General features: G+C 39.7%; 1 protein-coding gene across 1 annotated transcript in view; it reads right to left on the bottom strand.

Moving 5' to 3' along the window:
* Positions 1–22227, bottom strand: part of MYO3B (myosin IIIB) — a 642969-nt gene that overhangs the window by 593461 nt on the left and 27281 nt on the right. The window contains exon 7 of the mRNA XM_006878970.1: positions 2553–2698. Coding sequence (XP_006879032.1) covers positions 2553–2698 — 146 coding nt within the window. The remainder of the gene's footprint in view (positions 1–2552; positions 2699–22227) is intronic.

The raw sequence follows: 22227 nt of genomic DNA on the forward strand, positions 1-22227 counted from the left end.
AAGAGGCAAAAGGTAATACGAGGACAAACAGTTACATGAGGAGGACAGAAATAGAGCTTAAACCTACAGCTGAGATCAGGTCCTTGTCACCCCCGAGAGCTTTGTTCAGCATTGGCTGTGCTTCTGAGGTTCACCCTTCTCCTCTCTGAATGTCCTGGGGAGGAAGCGGGGGAACTCTGTGTTCAAGATCTGGATCCCAAGATGGAGAAGGTGAGTAGAATGAATATAGAGATGTCAAAGGCTTGAATAGGTGCAAAACAAACCAAGTGAAAAAGCATGGAAAGATTTTTCACAGAGGGAGATATACAGATGCCCAACAGAAAAATGAAGAAAGGCTCAGAATCACTGGCAAAAAGAGAGATGCATATCAAAGCCAAAAAGACATACCATCTCACTCCAGTAGCAGTGGCAAAATTTAACAGAACAGCAAGTAATAAATGTTGGAGAGGATGTGGCAAGATAGGAAGCCTTGCATATTGTTGATGGGATTGTAAAATGGTACAAGCCCTCTGGAAGGCTGTTCGGCATTTCCTCAGAATGCTGAACACTGAAATTCCATATGACCTAGTTATTCCACTGCTTGGAATATACCCTGAGAAAATAAGAATTGAGGCACAAATGGAGACTTCTACACCAATGTTCACAGAAGCGTTATTCACCGTCACAAGAACATGGAAACAGCCCAAATGTCCAACCACAATCAAATGGATTGAGACATTATGGTACATTCACACAATGGAATCCTATGCAGCATGCAAGAATTATAATTTTGTAAATTATCATCTAGCTTGGGAGGGACTGGAGAGCATTATGCTAAGTGAACGAACTCAGTCCCTTAAGGCCAAATACTGTATAAGACCATTATTGTAGAACATGTATGAGGATCTGCAAGGAGGTGGGAGACAGAGGTGTAAGGATTTGGGGCAGGGTGTGCGGGGGATTAATCATATGGTCACACAACATGATGGGTGGGTAAAGGAAATGGGAAAGATCTGGTGTGAAAAACCATGTATACAAACCTAAACCAGCATAAAAAAAAATATTTATTGTAAAAAAAAAAAAGCAAACAAAGTGGATTCATTAGAAAGGATATTTTTTAGCACCACCACTTACACACACACACACACACCCTTAACCAAAGCCAGCTCCAACTCACAGCCACCTTATAGAACACACCTTCTTAGCTGACTCCTAGCTATCACCATATGGAATTTCTGAATAGTCAGTCTGTACACAAAGGCATGCTAAAGAAAAAAATATTATCTCTGATGAAAGTATTATCTTGCTAATCAGAAATCCTATTTTAATGCTGGTATTTGGGAAATTATGTTGCCATGGTAAATAAATGAAGAATAAACCATTTCAACAATAATCAGCACCCACACAAATAATTTCAGTTACAATTTCTCATTTTCTCACAAACTGCTGTACACAGCAGCTGATTTGAAGCTTACATTTGTCAAGCATGTGAACACTCACCAGACTATTTATTAATTTAAAAAACCAGGAGCTACATCTGTTTGTCTAATCACTACGACCTGTTTTGTACTCATGGTGGGAGTGATACTGGGGGATCCTGGTTGGTTGTAACTCACATCTGGAGTAAGTATAAAATGATAGCATTATGATGATGAAAGCCAGAGGACCTTATCTGCATATAAATAGGCCTAATCAGAAATGCAAATTGCAATCAGGAGCCGGGGGGTTTTTTTTTAGAGGCTAGGAGAGCTGTGTGATGGTGCAGATAAAGAAAGGTCAACACTTGTACCATTTAGGTGGTTAACTGCTCCCAGGCAGCCCTGAAAGACAAATGCTGAAGGTACAAATTATCTGTCAATCTGTAACAAAGCAAGGACCCAGTTCTCTGATAGCTTTGTTTCCTGCAGCTACTGCTTTCAGCTGGCCAAACACCATGAAAGATAAACACTTACAGTAAAATAAATATTCAATCTATCTTTTATAATCAAATCTTTCAACCCCCTAGAAAATGCGTACAATAGAAAATACATTTGCATTTGAATACTGTCCAAATAGACTCCTTCAGCACAATTTCCCCACTCATATATAAATTAAGGGTCAACAGAAAGACATAAGACTGATGTAACATTTTTCTGAATAGATCTGGCACTATGATACACTTGTTTAACCCCAAAATTTTTCTGAATGAATACTCAAGAAGAATTGGAGGGAGAAAAATTACCCGTGCTATTTATACGGTTAAAAAGAAAACCAATGCCTAAAACTACTTAATTCAAAACGCAATTTGTGTCTTTAGCAAAGCACATACACAAAAATAAACATCTCAGAAAAACTGGAGTACTGAATACACGTGATTGTTACAACATAGTTCTTTGAGGAATGTTATCTATTAGAAACATCCCTCTCCTCATTTCCCTACTCCCTGCCAAAAAAAAATATGTATATATAAGATTTTACAATCAGACTTTTCTCAGGTTTAGAGAGAAACTGCTTACAAACCATTTATTATCCTTATAACCAGGCTTGGTTGGTATAAAGAACTAATGGGCCAAGGGCGCCATCTAGTGCCATACCTTGGAATCTTAAAGAGTGTTTTCACAGGATGCATATCAAAGAGGGGAGGGTCTCCATCCCCCAGTTCAATGGCTGTGATCCCCAAGGACCAGACGTCACAGCGAGCGTCATAGGAAGAGTCATATTGCTGCTCACAAGCGATGACCTATCAGACAAAAGCAAGATTTATGCATCAACCCCCGTGCCACAATGTCCTAAAAGGTCCTTGATTGATCTTGGTCCAACTTTGACTACTTGGATATTGCATTTGAATAATAAAAATAAGATGAAGGTTTCTTAGTGCGTGTGTGCGAGGGGAGGGGAGGCATGGTGTGGTTATCATCTGGTATGTTCACTCTTTTTAAAAAATGTATCCTTTCTGTGCAAACACACAGAATTCTCTATGTACCAAGAACAGCACAAGGGAAAGTACAAGGGGACTAACTCCCTTCAGTCCTTTAAGGAAAGTGTTGTGTGCATCCTCCACTTCCATTTCCAGACACTGAGTTTAAAAGCAATAATAGTTGTTCCCAAAGTCCTGGACTCTTGGACAAATCCCAAAGAGTGCCACCAATTGAACAGAAAGATATTGGAAAACTGTTATCAGCACAAAGCAGACCCCTTCCCAATCCCTCCTTCCTGGAACGTCATCCCCCTCCTCAAATTTCAACAGCTGTATTTCAACAGCAGCTTCCACTTCTGCTGTCCCTGTGGTCACTGGTCTGAGCAGACATAAGAGCAAAACCAGAATGCACTCCTGCGTGTGTCATTCATTACGGGTACATGAACTTTGTAGGAAAAGTTAACCTTTTTGAGAAAGGCAAGAAAATCTACTTTCAGGCTCTGATAACAATGACAATAGGGGTGAAGTTAGGGGTAGGTCAAGGGGTTATAGAGGGACTATTATTAATTGATTCTGAATTAGTTCTGACACATGGCCATCTTCTGTGTAATAGAAGAAAATGTAATGAGGTCTTCTATGATCTCCATGATCTGAGGAATATTTGAGCCCACTGTTGACGCTATTGTCATCAATTCATCTCACTGAGGGTCTCCTTGACCTCCTAGTTCCAAAATATGATATCCTTTTCTAGAAGTTAGTCTTTCCTGATGATGAGTCCAAAGTCAAAGAATTATTCAAGCTGCATTTCTTGTAAGAATAACTTGTTCATTCTTCATCATACTATATTCAATTCTTTATCAGCACCACAATTGAAATGCATCAATTCTTCTTCTTTTTCTCACTTCTAGCTTTTATCAGCATATAAAGAAACTTAAGGAAGGAAACCAACACAACTTTGCAGGGACTATATGCCTAAGGAGCTCTGGTGGCTTAGTGGTAACAAGTTATACTGATAACCCAGAGGGACATGGTTCAAATCCACCTGTTGTTCCATAGGAGTAAGATGGGCAGCCTCCTCCCATTTCATTTACTGCCTCTGAAAACACACAGGATGGTCAGCTATGAGTCTTTTCCAACTCAATGGTACACAACAGTGTCAGCCTGACATCAGCCTCCCTGAGCAAGGGTGATCCATGACTCTGCACAGGTGGGAAGATTGATGTTTGGTGATGTATTTGTCAAACCACCCAGAAAGTAGACAAGTAGTATCCACAGGTGAGCTAAGGGAGCCCAAAGTACGTGAGAAGGCCTACCTTTTAGGTTACCACAGTTCTTTAGCTTTTATTCTGAGACGGGCCAGCAGACCGTGTTAAACAGGTGAATCCTACAATCTAGTTTATATTCAACACAGTCCCTCTGTCTGCTGAGTTTAAAAGAAACTGAAGTGGAACAGGAATAGTAGACATAAAACCTGATGAGAGGTGGTGAATAGGAAACAGCGGAAGTGATTAAAATAATCAGGTTTTGAATATAATTTTGTAAGTACAGCCAGTTTGATTTGCTGTAAAATGTAAGAGAAAGAAGAGCTCATAATTACTCTTGAGTTTCAATTTGAATAGAAAAACAGTACATTGACTGCTATTTATTGACAGTGGATCATTGACGGCTTCAGGGGCAAGGAGTGGTGCTGCCAACAGGAAGGGAGGTGGTTCCCCTACCTGCTCCTCAGGAGGAAGGCTGACAATCTCTCCCAACGCAATTTACAGCATCGGAAGACCTGCAGGAGGGTAAGCAGTGAGGGATTGGGAAGGGTCCTGCTTTGTGCTGATAACAGTTTCCCAACTCAACAGCAATGAGTCTGAGGGAGTTTTCTTGGTGGATTTTGTCTTTGTTTTTAAATCTGGTGATGGTGGAAGAAGCAGGCTTAGGGGTGAAGTAGGAGTTCCATTTGAGAGCTATATTAAGTTTGAGATGCCTACAAGACTTCCAAATGGAGAAAAGTGCTTTTTAGTCTCTTGAGACCCATGCTAGACTCCTGACCCACAGAATTATAAAACAATTAGCTTGGGCTGTTTTAAACTAGTCACTAGATTGGGAGTAATTTGGTATGGCAGTGATAGAAAAATATACTTACTCTTCTCCAACCACATTCATTGTTCTTGAAGATCCAGTAAACCTCCTGTCTCTCATCTTGCTTTCAATTCCATATTCATGATCCCATAATTACCTTACAACACCTTTTATACATAAACATATAAACATTTCCTGGTTCTGGTCTCATCCTTTGATTAGCATATCCTGTCATATTTTCAACACATTCTCCAATAGTCATTGAGACAGAAGTACAAATAATTCCAATTTCAGAAGCAGAAGCCATTTCATCACCCTCAAAGACCTTGCTCTCATCATTCAAAGCAGGTGGGAAATGACACTATTTTTAAAGATCTCCAGAGAAGGCCACTCAACACGTTCCCTTTCAGAAATGACATTTTCAAAAGTGTGGGACAAACATAATTTTAGAACGATCAATCAGCAAAGAGCTTGCCATTCTTATATAAAACACTGTCATGGGCCCGAGGAGAAAAAAAAAAAATAAGACTATATATTATGCTCCAACAGGAGGCAAAATAAAGTGAGTCTATAAAAACAAAAAACTCATTCATTAGTATACAAAATAGGTGACCCTGGAGGACATTATGCTGAGTGAAATATCTCAGTCACAAAAGGACAAATATTGCATAGTGCCACTGTTGCAAAATGGGACTGACATTGGGGTTGAGGGAAGACAGAGAAAGAGGGAATAAATAATGTATACTGCATTGAAACAGATGAGGGAGAGAACTGTTTAAAAGGGACATATGATTAGGTATTATTGTCATTACAGGAGTCCAAAATGAAGGCTACACAGTGGAGTGGACTTAAGGGGAAGGAATGTGTAACAATGAAAGAATTTTTCTTTTACTTTTCAAAGAGAAGCGTAAATTGGGGTGAGGGAGAGGTGGGCAGGGAGAAAAGTACAACAATGAATGGATGGAAATCCAAAATCTCTGTAATCTTTCATTAAAATGAATTTTAAAAAATTAAGACAAACCAGGACAATATACAATGTCCTAAAACAATGTGTGTTACAGCATCCAATAAAAGATATGGGCTCTAATGCTTAGGAATTTAAAGGAAGATCATTTCTCACTAAGCCAGCTGGTGAGAAATGTCTAGTGACTGGAGTCTATAACTTCCTGGAAGAAATTCAAAGTAACTTCTAGACATCTTGGATGATACACAAAAGGTGATTCCAAGAATGTATCTAAATAGTGGATGGTGATATCCTAATTGTCATAAAATATTCAAAGCTTTATCTGGTTTCAACTCATCTCTCTGGCTCACTCTGATTCTTAGCAAAGCATTCTTTAGTCAGAATATTTCTTCTGCAAACTCAGCTCATAGTATATAGCAAAGAAATTATCTGAGCTCAGATTCTCTAGGAAATTTCTAGGAAATCATGCTAATAAGGTAATTCGCAATTATTGAATACCCACTAGCCAAGCATGATAGAAGATCCTGGGCAGAAAAAAAGCTTTATTTAATCATCATAATGACTCAAATGAACTAGAATTTTTTTTTAATTCTAAATTTTAAAGAATTTACTTTTTATAGAAAATGAGACTCAGAAAAGTAACTATCTTCCCTAAGATCATATAGCTAGTCATTTACATTTAGAAATCAAACCCCAGAAAAAGAGAGGAGCATGAAAATAAATCATTGCGACACAATGTGATAAGAATGATACTTAAGGTTATGTTAAAGAATAGTTGAATGTATTAGCTTCTGGTATCATATGGGCAATCTCCTCTCATACATTTGACAGCCTCTGAAACTCAATCGGGGCTCAGCCATGAGCCAGTTTCTGCAGGATGGCAATGAGTTGGGTTGGGTTATCAAATTTTAATGAGACTAACCATTTTCTTTGAGGCTTTGTCACCTAAACTCTATGCTCTTAGAGAAAGTCTCAGACATAGTGCGTATCACTCTCAGGATTGGTCCTTCTCAAGAATAAAGGAGTCAGTCTAAATAAGCACTTTAAGAAAATGTGCATCCCAGTTGGCTTAGTGGTAAGGAGCTGTGCTGTCAGCCCAAAGACACTGGATTTGAATTTACCAATTGCTCTACAGGGAAAGATGGGCAGTCTTCCCCATGCAATTAAATGCCCCTAAAAACCCTCTGGAGGGCCAATCAGCAGTTCTGGCTCAATGGTACACAACAGTCACAACATATCTTGAAATTGGATTCTCTGCCTACCAATCACCAAAATCTGCAAGCATTTCTTTTGGAGACAAAGAAATGCCATTATCCTTCGTTTAGCATGCTCTTTATTTCAAAGTAAAATTAAGCAGACTTTGGGATGCTGATTGGTCTTTGTTTTCTTGTCCTCAGGAGGCAGTGACCTTGGAAAGAACTCGTTGGTTTGAGGATGCTCCCCTAAGACAGGAGTGCGGCTGTGGTAAGTCAGAGTACTGCCCCGGGAGTAGGTATCTCTGACTTCCGTAAATGTTAAAAAGGTGGAAAGAAATAATGGAGGTGGTTTAGGCACAAGACCCAGAATCCTAAACACCTAGTCTTCACCTTCTACAGTCTTATCTCTTCACCTCTCCTTCTTCCACACTCCAAGATTTGACCAAAGCTAGGATATATTCTCCTTTACATTGGGCCATTGCACTGATCATGGCAGCAAGAACGGTGTTGATGGCAATGGGATGGGAAACATAGACTAAGTTCCCCTAAGTTCCATCCCTGCACTTCACTTTTTTGAGGCTTCTCACAGGAAGGTGGAAACGAGCAAGCCCCTCCAGTCCCTCTAGCATTATTATTATTACTCTAAGATGTGAGCTGGTTAGCTGGAAGCTTTAGGAGATTTGTTTACTGCCAATATTTTGAAGGTTTTAAGGTCTATGAAAAGATGCTGGTTATGTGATAATACCTCTGTTAAGGAAGATGAGCTTCAGCGACAGAGCAATTGTCTGGATGCTAGTTAATGGAGCATGTCTAGGTTTCTGTCTTGAAATACAAACGTAGGGCTTTTCTGGTGCACTCCTACTATACTGCTGCTTATTTTAGGAGGAGAAAAAAATACTAATGGCAGGATTACGAGCAATATCTATGCACTAAACCACCTTGGTGTCCAATGCTAATAGCTTTTTCACGCAAAGGTGGGTCTGAACCTCCCAAATGCCAGTTGTTATCATCTTGACTGCTGAAAAACTTTTCTTTCTGAAGACAAGAAATAGTTTCAAAACAACTATTAGATAACATCACACCTGAGTAACAATAGCAAAGTTAAACAGAGTCACAAACAACAAATGCTGGCAAAGTTGTGGAGAGATTGGAACCCTTATTCATTTCTGGTGGGGGTGTAAAATGGTACAACCACTATGGAAGACAGTATGGAACTTTCTCAAAAATCTGGAAATAGAAATACTATTTTATGCAGCAATTGCACTACTAGGAATATACCCTAAAGAAACCATAAATGTCACCCAAGCAGCTATATGCATGACTATGTTTATTGCTGCATTATTCACAACAGCAAAGAGATGAAAGCAACCCAAGTACCCATCAACAAATGAATAAATAGGAAAATTTTGATTTATTCACACAATGGAATACTACACAGCACTAAAAAACAAGAAACTCATATTTCACAACATTGGTGACCTTGGAGGACATTATGCTGAGTTATATATCTCAGTCACAAAAGGACAAATACTGCATACACCACTGTTATAAAACAGGACAGACATGGGGGTTGGGAGAAAACTAAGAAGTGAGGGGGAAAATACTGAATACTGCATTGGAACAGATGAAGGAAAGAACTGTTTAAAAGGAGCATCTGATCAGTCATTATTTGTATTACAATAGTCTAGAATAAGAGGTGTATAGATAGCAAAGTCAACTGGGGGAGGGAAGAAATTATGCAGCAATGAATGAATATTGGGGGGGGGAGCTTAGGGAGGGAAAATGTGCAATAATGAATGAATGAAAACTCAACTGCTCTGCAAATGTTCCTTAAAAAAAAATCACAATTTTAAAAAAAGAAGAAAAGAAAAGAAAGGTTTCATTGGCAAGTTTGGTTCTATTGTTGGTCTTTGGAGCCAAGACTGACAGTCTCGCTGGCCAGGATAGTTTTCTTAAGGCTGAAAAGTTGCAAAATTCCAGGTTCCCCAAATCTATCTCCAGTCACTGCCTTTTCTCCAACAGAGTATGTGCCTCCTTCCTTCTTCTGAAGGAGTTTATGGGGTGAAACTCTCACCACAACTTGGTAATACAACTGCTTTGTCATGTATCATTTCCTGCGTCCTTGGCACAGGGTCTGCAGAGTTCTGACGGGGATGGGTGACCTTTTCCTCAGCTACCAGCTGGAGAATGGCAGAGAGAAAAACAACTGTTAGCAGCTCTTGGATTTAGAGGGACTTGTGGCTCTGGCTGGCACAAGAAAATTCCAGAGCTGGGCATTTCCATTTTGGTCTCTCAATGCCGTTCTGGGCAATTTTAGGAAATCATTTACTCTCCCTATGCCTCTTCTCGTGCAAACTAAGCAATCTCCTTTCTCACAGACATCAACTGAAACACTATTTATGAAGTTGCTGGTTATTCGTCTTTTTTGATGGTACCAACATGCCAATGGCAGATATCATTGAGTCACTCAAGAGTGTGTAATACTTATTTTTATAAACTTACTTCCTTAAGATTTTCTACATTTTCTGAAAGATCTACAGAAAGCACAAAAGAACGTTTTGTTTGCTTTCAGTTTAGAAAATATAAAAAGTATTAGATTGTTTAACTTCACTTTTAAAAAATATTATATTATTATATTTTCAATAGATTAAAATATAAAATATATTAGAATGCAATACATAAAAATAATGTGAACATGTAAGAAGTATTAGCATTTTTGCCTTTGCTTTTAAGAAAGAATATTGTATTGTGTTTTCATTAGAAATTCATCCAGTAAATCAGTCTCATTTGACAATTTGTATACAACTTGTTCAGTTGCCTTGCTTGCTAGGGCACAGTGATATTGGTTACATTTTTTACCATGTGCTAACATTTTCACCCATTGTGTTCTAGTTTTTCCATTTCCAGGACTCTAGTTTTCCCGCCCCTTTGTCTTCTCATCTTTGTTTTAGAGTGATTGTTACCATGTGGGTCCATATAGTAGCTTTTTAATGGAGCCCCATACTGGCTTTGTTTTGTTCTTCCACTAAAAGGCGACCTCAGAGGATGGTTTCAGTTAAAGATTGATAAGAGTTCTCAGGGCTTCAGTCTCAAGGGGTCTTCCAGTTTCAACTGGTCTGGTAAGTCTGAACTTCTGAAAACTCTGAATTCTGTTCTGCATTTTATCTGGGTCCATTTATGCAGCCCTGATGAGAATTGCCAGTAAAGAGAGCAGATGCTATTTTAGGGTAAAATTACATTGTGGATTTACAGAATGGTTTCTGAGACTTTGGCTTTCTGTCTCTTTTGTTCCTAACAATTAGAAACCAATAGTTGTACCTTAGATGGCCACTGAAAACTTTTTAAACCTTAGTACTTATTGGAATATAGCATATGAACTCTGTAATGTCACCTGAGCTGTCTCATGAGACAGGAACGAAGCCTGCAAACGACAGATCCATTGTTATGAGGTTTTTTGTTTTGTCTAAGAACACTTCGTAACTGTGTCCTCTATGACTATCTGAGTTCACATACATATCTAGACATATATGTTGTGGTGTCAAGGGTTTATTGTTCAAAATTACTTTCCTAGCCATTGTCACATGGATGGGCGAGAATATGCAAGTAAGTTATGTTAGCCTATCCATAAGTTGCCATTAAATTAAGCAGATCCAGCAGCAGGAAATGGTAATCTCACCACCAGCAAAGAAGCAGAGAGAATGCAGAGTGTGTGTCTTTTGGTGGCCAAAGATTTCTGTGCAAGTCCAACCAGGGCCTATAAGAGCAGCAGAGCCACCACAGCAGATAGCCAGAGACCTAACAGGAGACAGAGCTGACTTTGGGCCTGCTACCCCACAGAACCAGAGTAAGTCGCCTTGACCCATATTCGATGGAGGAGTGTGGGCAAGAGCCAGAATTGGCAGGACTAAGAGCTTTGTAATACTGGCCTACAGCCTTGAGGCTGAAGTCTGAGGGGCCTGTAAACACATTTTGGCAGCTGTTCTGACTTAGTGATTGCATTCCCAATATGAATTATAGCCTTTTGACTTCCTTAATAAGCCCCATAACTGTGAGTTTGGTTTTGTGCACTCTGTGAGCTATTGCAATAAATTTTGGGCCCCGTAGAGCAGTTAAGATTGGTGCTAGAGTTAGTAGAAAGAGGTGTGGGAGCATGGGGGACATGTTCCCCCTTGTAGAGTTAGCAGAGGTCAGACTAGCCATCCCCGCCCTGCCCTTGCTCCCTTTATACAGGTGCATACTGATACTTTTGTCAATGGGTATATAGCTACTCAACTATACTCTCTCGAAAATTCAGACAACTATTGCCCTTGAGTTGGAGCACAGCTGACCCTATAGCAGGTTTTCAGATGCACAGATAAATTGCACTGGAGGAAACTTCCAACCTCTCTATGGAGAAGCTAGTGAACTAGCTGCCTGCCTTTGGGTTGTCAGTCCAACTCCTTAACTGTGAGGCCACCAAAGCCCCCCCCCTTATACTCTCTAGTACACATATATGCCTATACTTATATATGTATTCATACATTCACTTGGTTATGATTTATGTTGTTGTCAAATTATATATATTTCTTAGCACAAGAAACTTTTCCCCTTGTGCACTACTTGGTATCAATGCTTACTTTGGTTAAACTGTGCTCATTATATTGCCTTCATTTTTAAGGGCATATTTCCTCTTTCCAGGGTATTTGAGGACTGTTCAGATTCTTTAGTAAAAACATGTCAAGTTAAAGGTTATGTATTATGTATAAAACTGAGTACCTATGACCTCAGCACAAAGAAGAACTAAAGAACAGTCCTTCCTAACGGCATCCCTTCCTACTGGCTTAGGGGGGCTTTCTTTTCTCAGGTCACCATGATGCCATGGGAGGTCTCAAGATTGTACTTTCACTGAGTCCTAACTAAGAGAAAGCTCCTAAGATAGTTGTGATGCCACTTTCTGACTCTCAGCAGGTTTTATGAGCATAAAAACAGTCACTCCTCATCTCTTGGTCTTCATTATCTAGAAAGAACATCTGCGGTAGCCTGGATGTACAGCGGATAAGAACAGTCAGCGTAGGAGTTCCTGGATTTAGAATGCCGAGATTTTTCCAACAAGATATTAACTTAAACCGCTTATCAAATCACATATCAAAGTACTGCTGGGTTGAAATTTCTTTCACTAAAGATATTTTAATCAGTACAGTCAAAGCATATAATATTATAGCAATACCATCTATCCTAAGGAAAAAATGTACTTAGTTTCCTAAAAATGTACTTGGCTTCCTGAAAAACAATTTGACTTAAAAATACCCTAGTAGTCTTCTTTCTACATTTTCCAGTAATTTTTAAAATGTCATTAAAAGTGTAAATAAGTTTACCATACATATTCTGATCCTTCATCTTGCTAAAAACATTTATGCAAAACAAAACTATAACAAAAGGCCAAGATTAAAATTTCAATCAAGTACACAGGCAAAATGCTCTTATCTTAAGACTTAAATTCAGCTAAATAAGAGGCAAAGTCAAATAGATGGAAAGCTATTAATCCTTGGCTGACCTTGAGCCCAAAAGAGTAGGCAATAGACTGGCAAATAGGGTGAGCTGAGAGGAATGAAGGCAAAGAGGAGTCTTAATTTTGTTTACTCAATTCACACAGCAGAATTGATAAACGTTATTGATTACAAAGATTTCTAAACTAGCATTTCTTCTCTGGAATCTAATCTTGCTGTTAAAATATTCTAGTAGCAAATATTTTTCATTTCTTTTACAGACAAACATCTTAAAGTTATACAAGATGGCAGTGAATGAACAAATGAGCTCTTCCTACTATGAAATATACTGCAAGAACAGATAGATTTGAAATCTGTTTGCCTCTAGGGGATGCAGTGTAGAGGAATTAGAATTGATATATTATTTTTTAGTCCTTTCATAAAATTCAAACTAAGATGACTAAGGCTGAATCTATACTTTGTATACTGAAAAACCGTGAGGAATAACTTAAACACTGTTTTATGAAATCCACAAAGGTGTATTAATCTTTTCCCAGGATTGTAATATGCCTTTTGAGCAATAAAATACAGATAAAATTTTAAAAACACACAAAGCATTCCTGTATGCAACATCAAATTCCTGTAAGATAGATATTGTGGGTTGAACAGTGTTCCTCCAAAAGACAAACAGTCATTGGACGATTATGAGTGGGATGCAACACTCCCTAATCCCACAATAGCCCTAGTCAGATGGGAGAGAATTTCCCCTAGGATTCAGCCTGTCGTACCTTTTATCTTACTAGAGATTAAAGGGGAGGAAAGTAAGTCAAGAGCTGAGACCCATCTATCTACAAGAAATACTCATCAGGAGGGGAGAGCATTATTTTGAACCCTGTTTCACAAAATAACTTGATACCAAGAAATTTCAGAACACATGGTCTCCAAGAAATACCAGAACTACAGGTGCCGAAGGAATCAAGGTCTCACCTCCACAACCAACAGGAAGAGAGGGCCTTCTCCTAGAGCTCATGTCCTCAACTTGGACTTCTAGCCTCCTAGACTATAAGAGAACAAATCTCTGTTAAAGCTATCCATTGTGGTATCTTCATCATAGCAGAATTGTTGTTGTTGTTGATTGCCTTCAAATTGAGCACAACTCATAGCGATCCTATAAACAAAAGTCAACAACTGTCGACATTTATCAAAGTTCATAGAGTTTCCAGAGGCATGTTGTTTAGGGAATGAATGCCACTCCTGCTTTCAAATAGCAGCATTAGATAGCTAAAATGCCAGCGTTCATAGCTGGTGGAGGACAGCAGGTATCTGGTTCTGGGTTCAAGACAGACATGAAGCCCCGAGTTTTGCAATTTTGTTGTTGTGGTGGTTTATGTTGTAAACCCTGTTCTTATAGTTAAGGACCAATACTGCCCCCCCCCCTGAAAAAAAACCCCAAACTGATCTAAAAGAGGTATAACAACATAAAAAGCTTTTGTATTTGTGCTCATAAAGGTTCTTGGAGGAGCACATTTACTTGGAGTCTGGGTGCGATTCCAGCTGCCCTTCCTTCTATTGGCTTCTTGTTAATTGTCATCAAGTTGGCCTTGACTCACAGCCAGCACAGACCTTCACTCACTCACTCACTCACTCATTGCCTTAGAATCAGAACCGACTCAGGTAACCCTCTAATGAATCAGAGACTGTAAATCACACAGGAGGAGACCACCCATCTTTTCCCCATGAAGCAGCTGCTAGATTCAAACTGCCTGCCTCTGGGTTAACAGCACAACTCTGCCTTACGGAATAGAAAAGGAGTCCTGCTGGTACAACAAGTAAGCATTTCTGTCACTGGCATAACTATTAGTGGTTGGAACTCGTCAGTCACTCCTGTAACTAATGGGTTTGAAATATCAACCTTTCATTTTCCAGCCTTGTGGCAACACATGAGTCACCATGGTACACGAAACTGACAAAAGGGTGTTGTTAGTCATGGTGGTAGCCACTGGGTAATTAGGGCCTCTATACTCAGGAACAGCCAGAGCTCAATCCTGACATTGCTTTGAAAGATGCTTCTATTCCTATGGTATCAGGGCTGGTTCTTTCTCTCCAGTAGATGTAGAATGCGGCCCTTCTTGCCACCCTACATATTAAGCATCAATCAATTGTTATTTCTTTGAGTTCAGGGTTGGGAGATGGGTAGTTGACTGGTAGTGTAGTCAAAAGGCAGGAATGCAGTGAGAGAATAGCCTAGAAAGTTCCAAATGCTCACTCAGGCTGCTTTCTGATGCTCCTGGCTCTGCATTAAGCAGAGGGGATCTGAGGCTCCTGCCACTAGACTTCTCATACTTCTGCACATCTGGGAGCTGAACCTCTAAGAGCCGTCCTATTCTTAGATCTGCTGAGAGAAGATAATGGCATATTATCACCACTGCCTCCAGGACCGGCCCCCCACCTCCACAATGACATATGACTCAACTTCCTGACAGAGCTCCAGCTGAGACAGGGAGGCACCACTAGAGTTCAGGGTAGGAGCTATGGTCGTGCCCCATCATCTCACCCTTGCATTGGATCTTTATCTACCACTATCCCAACAAGTGACTGAATTGGGTCGCAAAGTTCGTGAATTTAGGCAAGTTCAGCCCCAGAACAAGGGGACACTCTCTCTTTTCTCTTAAAGGCTGACACAAGGAAGACTGGAGTGAATCAGAAAAAAGCAAATGCTACAGAATCTGCATCTCGGGGGAAAACACAAGCCTTTCAGCAATCATTGAAAGTTATGAACCTCAAGTTTGAGTTTAACTCCTCATACATTGCATTCTTTATAGCAACATGGAGGGATTAGAAATGTGAAGAGGACAGACAGGGTATTACAAATCTCTAGCCTTTTCTATGAGAATCAGGTAAAAAACAGACCCTAAAGGTCATGCCTTCACATCCATTCACCTTAATTATTCACAGAACACTAGGGCCATGGAATGTAAGAGGAAGAAGCCACTTTCCCCCTAAAAATGATAATTCTTCTGTAAAGACAGAAGAAGAAACAATGCCTTTGAGTTGTGGTGCTAGAAAAGAGGACTGAACATACCATGAACTGCAAGAGAATAAACAGGTCTGTCTTGGAGAGGGTGCAATTAAGCTGCTCTTTGAAGGCTAGGATTTTGAAGCTCTGTCTTGCATAATTTGGGCACATGACCTTGGGGAAGGCCACCATGCTCAGAAGGGGGCAGGGACAGCTCAGGAGAGGAGGACCCAAGATGAGACGGGTTGATTCAGTAACTGGGGGTAGGTGTGTCAGAGACAGTGAGACTGGCTCAGGACAGGGCAGGGTTCAAAGATGTTGTATAGGGTTGCTGTGAGTCGCAGGTGACTTGATAGAACATAACCACACCATTCTGTGTGAAACAGAAGAACTCTTGGGGACAGACTACCTAAATCAGTCTCTGTTTAACTGAAGAAAACAACTACACTACCAGGGCTCTTTCAATCCTCTCACTGCTATTGTTGTAGTTAGGTGCCATCAAGTCAAGTTTGACCCACAGCAACCCTATAAACAACAGATCTGAACGCTGTCCTATCATGTGCCATTCTCACATTTTCTGACACACTAGAATCCATTTAATTGTGTCAATCCATTTGGTTGACACTTTCTATTGAAAGTGCTTCCTCGCTTTCACCGGTCTTTCCAAGCACGATGTCCCTCTCCAAGAAATAGCCTCTCCTAGCAACATTCCCGAAGTATATGAGATGAAGCTTTATCAGCTTTACCTCCAAGAAAGACTCTGGCTACAGCTTCTCCAAGACATATTCATTTGTCCTTTTGGCAGTCCATGGGATATTTAGTACTCTTCTCCCACAGCACAGTTCAAAGACATCAATTCTTCTTTAATCCTTATCTGTTGTCCAGCTCTCAGCAGCATAGCAAGGGACTGAAAAAGACTTGTCTGAATCAAGTCCACCTTAGTCCTCAATCTAACATCATTGCTCCTCAATACTTTGGATAGGCCCCTGACTGCAGACTTTCCCATTGCAATATGTTGCCTGATTTCCTGATTACCTTTACCAAGTGTATTGATTGTAAGACAAAGACTGCAAATTTCCATCTTTTCTCCATCTATCATGTCGTTGCGAACAGTCCAGTAGTGAGAATTTTTGTTTTCTTGATATTTAGATGTGATCTATACTGAAGGCTGTAGTCTTTGAACTTCTGCAGCAAACACTTCAGGTCCCCAACTTTCAGCAAGCAATGATGTGTCATCTGTATAGTGCAGGTTATTGATGAATCTTCCCTCAAACATTATGCCACATTCTTCTTCATAGAATCTAGCTTATAAAATAATAGGCTTAGCCTATTATTTGAATTACATATTATTTCATTTACATATTGAATAGGTATGGAGAGAAGATACAACCCTGATACACTACTTTCTTAATTTTAAATCATGTAGAGTTCCCTTATTCTGTTCACACAATAGCCTCTTGGTCTAGATATAGGTTTTACATGAGCATAATTAAGTGTTCTGTGATTCTAATTCTTCTCAATGTTAAGCATAATTTGTTACGATCCACATAGTCAAATGCCTTTGTATAGTCAATACAGCACAAATATGCATTCTGGTATTCTTTGCTTTTAGCCAGGATCCATCTGACATTAGCAATGACATCCCTGGTGCCATGGCCTCTTCTAAATCCAGCTTGAGCATCCAGAAGTTCCCTATCTATGTGCTGTTCTAGCTATTTTTTAAATGATCTTCAGCAGTATTTTTCTTGTATGTGATATTAATGTTGTTGTTGTTGTTATGTGCCGTTGAGTTACTTGTGACCCATGGCGACCCTATGTACAACTGTTCTGAAACCTACTCTATTCTGTGCCAACCACCAACCTTATTATCTGACACACCTAACCCCATTACCATAGTCATAGTGTCAATGCATCTCATCGAATATCTTCCTATCTTGCACTGCTTCTCCACCCTCCCAAGCATGATGTCACTCTCCAAGGATTGGTCCCTTCTTGCACCATGCCCAAAGTATGTCAGATGGAGCTTCAGAATCCTTGACTCCAAGGAGCAGTCTGCCTCCACTCTCTCCAGGACAAACCTGTTTGCTCTCCTAGCAGTCCATGGCATATTCAATACTCTTCTCTATCGCTATAGCTCAAAGGCATCAATTCTCCTTCTATCATCCATAGTCATCATCCAGCTTTCTGATGCATAGCACATAATTATGAAGACCATGGTCTGGATCAGACACACCTTAGTCTCCATACTGAAATCATTGCTCTTCAGTACTCTGGAGAGGTTCCTGACAGTTGACTTATATTGTTTAATAATTTTCTCATTCTGTTGGATCACCTTTCTTTGGAATAGGAATAAATATGGATCTCTTCCAGTCAGTCAGCCAGACAGCCATCTCCAAATTTCCTGGCATAGGCTAGTGACCACATCTAGGGCTGCATCTGTTAGTTGAAACATACTATTCAGTATCAGATCAATTCCTGGGGCCTTATTTTTTTGTGTGTGTGTGAATGCCTTCAGTACAGTTTTAATTTCTTCTTTCATTAACATTGACTTTTGTTCATGTGGTACTTCCTCAATTTTTTCAGTGTTAGTCAATTCTTTTTATTATAGTGACTCTGTATATTTCCTGCATCTTCTTTTGATGTTTCCTGGATCATTCAACATACTGCCAATAGTAGCCTTCAATACTTCAACCTGATGCTTAAATTTGAGTTTTAGTTCTTTCAACTTGAGAGAGAACTAAGTTCTCTCCTTAGGTATTAGTTACATTGCCTTCTAGTGTAATTAAAATATCATATTTTCCTAAACACATTAGAAAAGATAGCTCTTACCTAAAATAATGGAATGTAGATCATATGGAAAAATCACACTCACACATTATCTGGTTACTTGGGTATTTTGTCATAGTCAAATCATTTGCCAGAAAACAGTGGTTAAGAGTGAACATTTTAGAGTCAAATACATGGGTTCACCTTTTATTGGTTCCCACCTCATAGGCCAAGGCAAAAGCTGCCTCATTTGAAAAAAATGTGCTCTAAATAATATAATCAGGGCAAAAGAATACTTTGCCCTAGGTGTATATGTTAATAAGACAAAAAAAACCCCACAACTCAAAAAACCAACCAACAGAACACCAATAGACTTGTGTGTGAGTGTGTGACACAAAACCTTGATTTTCCAACTGACTTTGCATTCTACTAAAGATGTGGTTGTGGAAACAAGGAAAGTCAGGTTGGAGCGCCATTAACTCATTTACTGTTTGTATACTGAGAATTAATAAAAGCTATGAAGATGTACAAGTCAGGAGAACACTCAGCCATTGAGTTTCTCCTCCCTAACCTCTTGACTAATTATGATATGCAGTTGACTAATACTATATGCAAACCATATAATAATTCATATACATCAATTTTGTGTATTCACTTTGTGTTTTATGGTCATTCTTATACATTATATTTTATATCCTTAATTACCGTTGCTCTATGCCTATTATCATCCCATCGAATCTTTTCCAGAGTCTTATTTGTTCCCATTCCAAAGAAAGGTGGTCCAACTGGGTGTGAAAATTATCAAATAGTATCATTAATATCACATTCAAGCAATATTCTGCTGAAAATTATCCAAAAACAACTGGAACAGCGTATCAGGCTGGGTTTAGAAGAGGCCATGATACTAGGGATATTATAGCTAATGTTAGATGGATCTTGGCTCAAAGCAGAGAATACCAGAGAAATGTCTATCTATGTTTCATTGATTATACAAAGGCATTTGACTGTGTGGATCACAACACACTGTGGCTGACTCTGAGGAGAATGGGAATCCCAGAACACTTGATTGTGCTTATAGAAAACCTATACTTGGACCAGGAAGCAGTCCTCAGAACAGAGCAAGGAAATACTACATAGTTCAAAACTGGGAAGATTGTATGCCAGAGATGTGTTCTATCTCCATACCTTTTCAATCTATATGCAGAAGTGATCATCTGGAAGGCTGGGATCTATGAGGAGGAATGTGGCATCAGGATTGGAGGAAGACTCATCAACAACCTGAGCTGTGGAGATGATACAACCTTGCTTACTAAAACTGAGGAGAACTTGAAGCGCTTGCTGCAGAAGGTCAAGGACTGCAGTCTTAAATATGGATTGAATATAGATTGAAGCTGAGTATCAAGAAAAAGATTCTCACCACTGGGCCAATTGGCAGCATCATGATAGACAGGGAAGAGACTGAGATTGTTAAAAGTTTTCGTTTGCTTGGCTCCACAATCAACACCCTTGGCAAGAGCAGCCAGGAAATCAAAAGATGATTTTGCATTGGGAAAGTCTGTTGTCAGGAACCTCTCCAAAGCACTGAAGAGTAATGATGTCAGTATGGAGACTTAGGTGTGTCTGATCCAGAGCATGGTCTTTGCAATTATTTGCTATAATTGGCCAGAAAGCTGGATAATGACTATGGATGACAGAAGGAGAATTGATGCCTTTAAGCTATGGTTCCGGGGAAGAGAACTGAATATGCCATGAACTGCTAGGAGAACAAGTAGGTTCATCCTGGAGAGGGTAAAAGCAGGCCACATGGATTCTGAAGCTCCATCTGACATACTTTGGGCATGGTGCAAGAAGGAACCAATCCTTGAAGAGGGGCATCATGCTTGAGAGGAGGGAGGGGCAGCACTGGAGAGGAAGACCCTGAATAGGATGAATTGACTCAGTGACTTGGGTAAAGAGAGTAGGAGTGTCAGACACAATAAAGTTGACTCAGGATAGAGCAGGGTTCAGAACTATTGTACACAGGGTTGCTATATAAGTCACAAGTGACTTGATGGCGCATAACAACACCAATATATGCAAACCAATAAAAAATTAGAAAAGGACTTAGGAGTACTTGGCACATAGTAAATATTTAATAGTGCTGTTATTTGGGGATCAAATCCATTAGATATATCTCAAGGAACAGAACAGGAATGACAATAATATCTTAGCTCTATTCTTGCTGGCTTTCACAATCATTAGACATAAAATAACTTACTTTTCATCTCTCGTCCTGGCAGTGCCAAAGGAAGTAGTATTATTATACCATTTAGCTAGGAATGGCATAATTAATATAGGCAAGAGTGGCTGCAAAAAGCCTTTGCTATTTCTGCATTGGTGTAAGCTGGTTGTTATGGCAACCGTCCCCTGTCAATGACACTTTGCCAGGCAGAGAGATCCATTTTAGGAGCCGTCACAGCACATCTGTTTCTCTGCTCAGCTGATTAGCTCTTGTTTTCCACAATGAGCAGATGGAAGTGAAAATGGGGAGAAAAATTTAAAAAGTAGCAAATGTTTATTTTATCTTCAAGTCTGTTTTCTGATACAGAAACAGACCTTTGGCTGTTTTAGGAAGACATCGAGTAAACTGGATTCTTAATATAAGGGCTGCTTCTCAGATTGGTATGATTGCAGTTGACCTACAAATTATATGGGAGTCTTCTGCATGTGTGTCTCTTATAATAATGAATGGTATGTCTCACAAGCTGAAGGGGACTGGGGAGGTGAATGGGGCTACAACCATAAATATATGTAGGTTTGACAGACGCTATTTCTAGTTATTTCTTCTTATGTATTTGTGTGCTCCTTTTTCTCTTTTCCTCCCATGAAGCAGCTGGTGGATTTGAACCATAGACCTTTGGGTCAGCAGCACAGCCTCTTACCATTAGGCCACCAGAGCTCCAATTTATATGCGCTACATATATCCATGAACATAGTAGAGCACATAGGAGGCAAGGCTATGGAAACTTCTTAGTCATGACTAAACACCTTAAAGGAATGGGGACTGGATCTGGGGACTCAGGCCACAGAGTTTTGGAAGATGTCAAGGTCAATTAGCACAGCCTAGACTAGAAAGAATGTTCTACATCCTACTTTATTGAGTAGTGACTGGGGTCTTAAAAGCTTGTAAGTGATGAAACTGCTTGAGGGAATGAGTTGCTTCACCTGAGCACTCAAGACTCTTTAAAGTCAACTGTTGTTTTTGTTGACCCATAACTGATCATCCAGCAGGTTTTCAGAGAGGCAATAAATCATGTGGGAAGAGAGTGTGCATCCTTCTTCCATGAAGAAGCTGGTGGATTTGAACTAAATGCCTTTGGGATTTCAGTGCAGCTTCTTACCAAAAGGCCACCAGAGATCCCTTTAAAGTTAACTAGTACAGCATATAACAACAACAGTCAACACAGTTAAAAAAAAGATAATGTTTACATCCTACTTTGGTAAGTAGTGACTGTGTTCTTAAAAACTTCTGAGCAGCTATCTAAAATGTAACTGAAGCCAAGAAGACTGAAATAAAAAAACAAATGGAAAGAATTCATCCAAAAGACTCACAAACTATGCAAACCCCATCCTCCACAGACCTCAAACAAGAATAGCTAAAAGGCTGCTGGCTACTCCTACTAAACTCATTGCAAGGGACCATGATAAGAGGTCCTGGATAGAGTGAGAGGAAAATGTGGAACAAAGTCAGAAGAAGAAAAGAAGGAGAAGGAGAAGAAGAAGGAGGGAAGGAGGAGGAGAAGAAGAAGAGAAGAAGAAGAAGGAGGAGGAGGAGGAGGAGGAGGAGGAAGAAGAAGAAGAAGAAGAAGAAGAAGAAGAAGAAGAAGAAGAAGAAG

Source organism: Elephantulus edwardii, unplaced genomic scaffold, assembly GCF_000299155.1.
Source record: "Elephantulus edwardii isolate Elephantulus edwardi_28Jun2011 unplaced genomic scaffold, EleEdw1.0 scaffold00001, whole genome shotgun sequence".
Classification (NCBI taxonomy): domain Eukaryota; kingdom Metazoa; phylum Chordata; class Mammalia; order Macroscelidea; family Macroscelididae; genus Elephantulus; species Elephantulus edwardii.